Source organism: Carex rostrata, chromosome 31, assembly GCF_964058835.1.
Source record: "Carex rostrata chromosome 31, lpCarRost1.2, whole genome shotgun sequence".
In the NCBI taxonomy this organism is placed as follows: domain Eukaryota; kingdom Viridiplantae; phylum Streptophyta; class Magnoliopsida; order Poales; family Cyperaceae; genus Carex; species Carex rostrata.
In genome coordinates, this window is record NC_135948.1 from 4,549,310 (window position 1) to 4,557,009 (window position 7,700).

Consider the following 7,700-nt stretch of genomic DNA (forward strand, 5'->3'; position numbering starts at 1 on the left):
AATTAGTTAGTGGTCCCCTGTCAAAAATTGTTTGTCTTTTAGCGCGGGAACGTTTAGGGGACTGATATAGGGGAACTGTTAGTCGTTCCCTAATTAAATAAAGAGTTAAATATGTATTAGGGGTTAGAAGAAATAATGTAAAGTTTGTATGGGGATATAATAGATATTGGATACTATGTTGTTTCGATGAAAAAATTAGCTATTTTAAAAGTTTCAATGGGCATAGGGAAATTTCCCCAAGAAAAAAAAATGGCAACCAATAAGAACAATCAGCTCCCTTCTCTCATGGCGGATCACCAGTGCAGTCTCCTTAGTCGAAACGGATCGGAACCGGACTGCAACTCCGCCTGATCACATGCAGATCCGAACCATGAAAAGGAGGCATCCAGTGCTAATGGTCGGAACGGAGAGGAAGAATAACCAAGCGTTTTTGTCACCAATGGAGATCGAATTTGTTCACCTGGCCTCGGATTCTTTCTTTGCGCACTCTTCGATACGTGTGCTCTCCAGATTCGTTAGTCTCTCCATATTTGCATTCCTAGCCGTCTGATCGAGTGTGACGGCGTCTTTTACTCTCCCTCCTTAAAATTTTCATAAATAAATTGCTAGATTGTAAATATTAAAATTGAAGTTTCTAGCCTCTCAATTACTGCGCATGAAACCCTTCATGGCAACCTGAGGAAGAATTTACTGGTTCAACCGTTTTTCCAATTTCTGGTATATTTCCAATTAATTAGACCGTAAGAGTATTAATTGTCGATTAATTTAATCTCAGTTATCTCAATTTTGAAATTGGAGCCCGGTGACTGTGTATCTTTAGTGCTCCCTGGTGAGTTATTTTCTCTCTAATTGTTGATTTCAGAATTCTTAATGCTGTATCCTGTATCCAGGTTATCAGTGGGATTAAAGAGGATCAAATTGTGGCAACCTGATGTATGTGAATGTGTATAATAGAATCCTTTTTTATAATTATTATCCTGCTTTTCACAATACAAATAATTACCATGTTTGTATTGCAAATTCGTATAGTTTGTACTCGGGTGCTGTTGCTGCTGCAAGAGAGGCTTTGATGTATGGCCTACCTTCACTAACAATCTCCTTTAATTTGTAAACTAGAGTAATAGTCATGAATTGCTATTTATATTCTTCTGTACTTTATCCTTGTCTGAAATAGGGATGTTTGTGTAATTTCCTGCAGGAAAAAAAGCGAGTCTAGAAAGTGACTTAAAGGAGGCAGCAGATTATTGCATGCCATTAGTTTATGTAGTCATTAGCGACATTGAAAAAGGATCTTTTCCCAAGGATTATTTTCTGAATATTGGAATTCCCTCCTCACCACCCACAAATAAGTTTATTATACTGTCTTGTATTTCAGTATGATACCAGTCAGAATTTAGCATCAATGGTATCAGTCTATATTGGATTCCAGAGATTAATATTTGCAGTAGTGGTATAATAATTTCCTAGAGAGGTTTTACCAATGGAATTTTATACACTTTTGGTTCTCAACAAAACTATTCAACCAACGAAAAATTGAAAAGGATTGCCATCAGTCTCCAGTATTTCAAAGGGGTGTTATTTGTCTCTCATTTTGTAAGAGTTATGCATGATTAAAATCTCTCATTTTTCAAGGGCATATTAAAATCCTAAATGTTGGATAAATAATATTCAATTGTCCTTGTACAACAGGGGTTCAGGGTAAGACAGAAGAGCCAGTGGATGCCACAAAACCTGGCAAGCAGTTCCCACAAACAGGCATATACCAGCTGCACATTGATTCTTGTTGAAGCGCCAAAGCATTCGAATACATCTGACAGATCTCAGCCAGGCTGCAACTGTAGCTGCCAGGAATTGCATAATTCCCGTGAGAAGTTCAGGAATTGCATAATTACATACATTTCTTCATCTGTCGAGACATCTATTGCTGTCAATCGTATACTGTGAATGTTAATATCTTTTATGATTATCTATATTGCAAACTAGTATGTTCTTAGCTCTGAATTTGTGTTCCTTTAGGGAGCAGCATGTAGAATTGTAGTGCAAATAAAAGATATAGTCGTAAAACATCTCCATCTACAGGTATAACCTTTTAAAATTGTAGGACATAAAATGTAACACATTTCGATGTTTAAAACATAAAACGACATACAGTTGCTTTCTCCGTTTCTCTCTGTCTCTCTCTCTCTCTTTTTTTTTTTTTGAGGAAAACCTTGGCAGAGGCTATGTAAGATCTCTATCTCTCTCTCTCTCTCTATAGGAATCTATCTATGATCCACGCCTGCTGTAAATAGAGAAAAAGTTCTTCATAAATATGACCTGACAGACATGTACTTACTCTTACTGGTGACTTTACTCCTCCTGTTTCTGACATTAATTGTTTATATATCTTTTTACTTAGTGAGGGTTTCTTTATTCACTGGAGTCTGGAGTCTGGTAGACGAGCCCTAATTCACCAAGACCTTACCATCGGCCGGCCCTAATTCTTCCATTTTTTTTCAAGGAAAGAAGAAAGGTATTATGAATACTTTTTTTTTTTTGAGATGACTGCTAAATATGTTTTAATAAAGGCCAAGTTGCTGTCAATTTCGCAAAGAGATGCTTGCTTTTTGTTATTATAGTTCCCCTCATTTTTTTCAAATAACTCTGCCAAAATATATAAAACAAACACTAGTGAACATATTAAATAGTGCAATAAAGAACCAAAAAAGGAATGCATTTTACACAGCCATAGACGGTGAACTATTTCACAAGTGCCACGGTTCATGCAATTTGTAATCTGGCCTACCAAATCATTTTGCTATTTCTAATTATTAAGAATATCCTCATGCCCACACAGAATTAGTATACTAACTACAAATTTTCCCCTCAAGACACTCCTAAATTTAAGTTTTTTCACGAATCACTTCTACACACCTGCTGCTCTGCCTAGTCTCTCCCTTAATATCTTCACCCCCATGTACCTGATAAACAGAAAAGGGAAATTTCCCTGGTTATTCAAAATGTGTAATACTAAACAAATAGCTAAATAGATAGATGAAAATAAATAAATAAAATAAAAAAGACAGAGAAAAAAATCACTACCTTCCCATCATCATGACAGTTGCTTGAGGGTTTGTCCCTGGTGATTTCAATAGAGTGGATCCATCAATAACCCGTAGGCCATCTACACCAAACACACGATAGTCCCGGTCCACAACCTTTCCAACATGGCACCCCCCATGGTAATGCCATATGGTGATGACCGTATCACGACAAAACTGCTCCACATTCTTCGTGTCGTTCGTATGCTTAGGTATGAAATTCACATTTGCTTGCACACTCATTCTTAACACCTCTTCATTAGAGTAGCTGTGGATGTCGGATAGATCTGCAAAAGATTTGGTATGAAGGATCTGCTCGATGGTGCGGACACCAAACACACAACGGCGAAGGTCTTGGGGGTGAGAGAAGTAATTGAAAGTGACGTTTGGAGTAGTTTCTATGTCAGTGTTTAGTATAGTCAGTTGACCTTTAGAGAGGGGCCCCTCGACTTTTTCTAGGATGAAACCACCTCGAAAGGCCTCGACTGGGATGTTACGTTTGGTTCGTGCAAAGGAACGGGCTAGCTCAAGGCTTCTTTGCTTTGGTGGTATTGTAGAGAGCTGTCCAATCTATACAGAAATTCATTGAAAATAATGTGGTGTTACTATACTATTTTGTTCTAGTCTTTCTTAATTCAAGAGATCAATCTAGTAAATGAATTAACAACAACATGTAAATGGCCTTACCTCAGCTGACATGATGCCGTGATGGCAGTGAATGCTGTCAGATGATTGGCCGAAACCACTACTTGCCTCAATAAATGAACCTGCCTTTGTTATCCCGACAGTCTCTATCAGGGACTGTTTGACGGGTTTTCTTGTAGGAACAAAAATGGAGTTCATGGGATTATCTGACATTTGTTTCCCAACATGTTGGTTGTGTAGGATAGGCTTGATTCCCAATCTCTCTAAATCCTCTTTGGGCCCAATGCCGCTTAGGATCAACAATTGGGGGCTCCCGATTGCACCTGAGGTAACAATTATTTCGCTAGCGGCTGTGTTTTGGTTGAGGTAAACCTCATGTTGGTTCCCAAGTTCATCTTTGAATTGAACTCCAATTGCCCTTGGCTTTTTCCCTACATGTACATTGTGCAGTTTATACATTAAGTTGTCAAATCTTATATGTAAAGGGAGGTATTATTAGTGCTACATATCCCCAATGCTTATGTAGTAAAATCTATGTAATTTGCACAAATTAAAATAGATAATAGTTACTTCTTTGAACTTTATTCTTTTATTACAATTATATATGTTTTTTTACCTTGACTATTAAACATAATCTTCTGTACATAGGCATGAAGCAAAACCCTGAGTTTTTTCGGGTTTGCAGCCTGAAGGAGGTCGGCAGCGGTACTCCTATACCCGGTATCGTCAAAAATCGTGCCCCCTACCTTAGTGCCATATAGGTGGTCAAAAGTGTAACCATTGAAAGGGGACACCCCAGCTTGAAGTAGTCCCTTTCTCAACGCATCTTGCCAAGGTGTTATCTTAGGCCAGTGCACTATTCTCCTCTCTACCCATGGATAAGATTCATTTACCAATTTCCCATCCCATCCAACTTCTCTTACATACCTACTCAAGAAAAGAAAAAAAAAAAATAGGTGTGGGATTAGATCTATATTGATCATACAAATTATACTATTTGAATGCTCCATTTGGATATGAAAATAAAATCTCTGTTAGGAACACAACTCTAAGATCCTATATATTTATTATGCAAGGTTAACAATGCGGCGTTTCCGTACCTGTTCACTCCAGCTTACTAGATCAGTAATGTAATATAGGCCTCAATTCAGTCTATTTGGGTACTAAATTGCAAGTATTGCATTGTAAAAGCTTCTGAGATTAGATTTCAACTACTCAATGTCTGTCTCACAGACATGCATGATTGACGCCCAAGTAGTAAATGCATTTAAAAAGGGAAGGTGTGGGAATTTATGAAGAACAACTACCAAGCTACTTTCGTAGTTTCGTTACCTTGGTCCCATGTTTGTATAAAAAACTCAGCCACAAAAAACCAGCAAATTAATATATAAAATGGAAACAATGCCAGCAGATTCAAACTTTACCCTGGGCTAGCTCTGGTATAGAAGCCAGCATTGATACTCGTCCCCCCACCGAGTACCCGGGCGCGTGTATTTATTACTCCATCTGTCGAAACGAACGGCTGAGATGCTGAGCTGGGTGACATGTCAGCCAATCCGATGTGAAAATTTTGCATATAGGAGACATTGCGGTTTCCATAAGGAGACCCTCCCCTCTCTAGTAAGAGAACATTGTACTTTTGAGACAAGGTAGCTGCTAAGGGGCACCCAGCTGTGCCCCCACCGACTATTATGTAGTCGTAGTACTGAGGCGGAGGCAGTGTGGAGAAGCAGCTTGCTTGGCTTAAATAGGGGAAACTGTGCCTTTGCCACTTGCCTATAATTATTGGAAGAAATTAAACCAACATAAAGCTTAGTATTTTGCTGGGGTGTGCTTCATTTTGTTTCATGGCGTGGTGTTCCTTTCTCTCTTTTTTTAAGAGAGAATATTTCTCCATTATTACAAGCAAAGTCGGATCAATCAAAAGTACTTCAATTTCACAGAGCCTAAAAAAACAATATAACGTTTTACTACAAGTGTTGAACTTGATGTTGATACCGTGTCCCCTTTACAAGTGTTCATAATTTCAGCATAAATTTTTTCTTTACTGCAATACCAAGCCAATGTGGGAAGTTCACTGAAACTCTGAAAGAGAAGACGCGTTTGCAATACCAATTTGCCACTGATTGGTTGGCTGTTTTGTCATGACTATTAAAAAAAAAAATTTGAATAAAAAAAATACAACAATACATGCATCATCAATGATTATATTATTAGATACAACAACCAACAAAACGTAACTTTCAATAAAATAAAATATAAAGAAACCTTGGGATGGTGTAAGAATGCAGAGCAATGCCAGTAGCTTGACCAATATCTCTTCTTTTTTTGAAATCATGGCAAATGTTGTTTCTCTACAACCTAACTTGAATCTCTACAGTGCAGACCTCTCCCTCTTTCTCTTTTCTGTTCCCTTTGAGCTCTGCACACACACACACACTTAACCAGCACATGCACACACCCAATAGAAACCATGGATATAAGTAGAGGCTAGAGAGAGACAAGCTGGTCACGACAGCCTAGAGGCATTTAAGAGGGTTAACCTAAATTCTTATACTGAATTTAATGCATGAATTGAATGCGATACGAAATACAAGGGCTAAAGCGAAAAAATTTCCTTAAAGAACAATGCAAATAGAAAAGACCTCTCAAATCCATTTACTTCAGCAACCACCAATCAGTAACTCCGTACTAATTGTATGTGATCTCTGTTTCCAGTTCTGCTACCATTATTTTTCTTTTTCTTTTTTATCTTTGATGTCAATTTCATTTTTTTTTATTTGACGACTTATGAGAGTGACTACTAACAAATTTCATGATGCCATCTTGACAAGTAATCAGCATAAGAAGGAAACCAAACTATAAGCACAAAAGAAAATTTATTATCCTCACCAGTGAGAGAATATGCCAGGTCAAATTTGTAGTGAGGTCTTTATATCAACAACATGTATATATATATAGAGAGAGAGAGCGTGATTAATGTGCATTCGTATGCATATGGCCCGATATGCATACGGTCCAAATTTGAATTTAAAAATCCAAAACATCAATCCGAACCGTTCATCTTGTTCTCCATATTAACATGTGCTTGGAAACCAAATTTTATATTTTTCTGAATTTTTTTACTATTTATTAAGCCACTTTGAAAATTGCTGATCCAACGGTGACTGCTGATTTTACTGTTTTGTTAAGTCACCGTTGGATCAGCAATTTTCAAAGTGGCTTAATAAATAGTAAAAAAATTCAGAAAAATGTAAAATTTGGTCTCCAAGTACATATTAATACGGAGAACAAGATGAACGGTTCGGATCGACGTTTTGGATTTTGAAATTTCAAATTTGGACCGTATGCATATCGGGCCATATGCATACGAATGCACATTAGTCACTCTCTCTCTCTCTCTCTCTCTATATATATATATATATGAGTATGGCTAAATTGCTACCGGTAGCACTTCGACCTAAGTGCTTACGGGGTCATATCTTAGTATTTGATGTTCAAACAATAAATCTAAACCGTTAGATGTTCAATCTATATTAAAATGTGCTTGGAGACCAAATTTTACATTTTTTTGGAATTTTTTTACTATTTATTAAGATGGTTTGAAAATCGCTGTTTTTATTAAAATTATGCGCCATTAAAAAACAGCGATTTCAAACCATCTTAATAAATAGTAAAAAAATTTCAAAAAAGGTAAAATTTAGTTTCCAAGCACATTTTAATATAGATTGAACATTTAACGGTTTGGATTTGTTGTTTGAACATCAAAGACGAAGATATGACCTCGTAAGCACCTAGGTCGAAGTGCTACCGGTAGCAATTTAGCCATACTCATATATATATATATATATATATATATGAGATGGGCTATGGTGCATTGCAATGCATGGAGGGGTTTGTGCATTGGACCATAAATCTAAAATTCAAAATCCAAATAACCGATCCAAACCGTTCATCTTGTTCTCCATATTAATA

The 7,700-nt window shown here is 37.0% G+C and overlaps 2 protein-coding genes across 17 annotated transcripts; one reads left to right on the forward strand and one right to left on the reverse strand.

The window, feature by feature from the left end:
* The first annotated feature begins 218 nt into the window (after window positions 1–218).
* On the forward strand, window positions 219–5,136 carry LOC144547214 (uncharacterized). 16 transcript variants are annotated; one of them, XM_078295805.1, is made up of 5 exons: window positions 219–933; window positions 1,030–1,071; window positions 1,690–1,864; window positions 2,399–2,512; window positions 4,374–5,136. In XM_078295805.1, the coding sequence occupies exons 1-4, from the start codon at window positions 871–873 to the stop codon at window positions 2,446–2,448; spliced, it is 330 nt and encodes a 109-aa protein (XP_078151931.1). In that variant the 5' UTR covers window positions 219–870; the 3' UTR covers window positions 2,449–2,512; window positions 4,374–5,136. The 16 variants fall into 16 exon arrangements, 3 of the variants coding, with proteins under 3 accessions (XP_078151931.1, XP_078151929.1, XP_078151928.1); XM_078295803.1 differs by lacking the exon at window positions 4,374–5,136 and adding an exon at window positions 3,971–4,282; XM_078295802.1 differs by lacking the exon at window positions 4,374–5,136 and adding an exon at window positions 3,966–4,101.
* HTH (Glucose-methanol-choline (GMC) oxidoreductase family protein) lies at window positions 2,674–6,227 on the reverse strand. The gene is made up of 6 exons (XM_078295801.1): window positions 5,994–6,227; window positions 5,150–5,501; window positions 4,342–4,652; window positions 3,768–4,156; window positions 3,082–3,650; window positions 2,674–2,960 (listed from the first exon to the last, which is right to left on the reverse strand). The coding sequence occupies exons 1-6, from the start codon at window positions 6,061–6,063 to the stop codon at window positions 2,906–2,908; spliced, it is 1,746 nt and encodes a 581-aa protein (XP_078151927.1). The 5' UTR covers window positions 6,064–6,227; the 3' UTR covers window positions 2,674–2,905.
* Window positions 6,228–7,700: the final 1,473 nt, after the last annotated feature.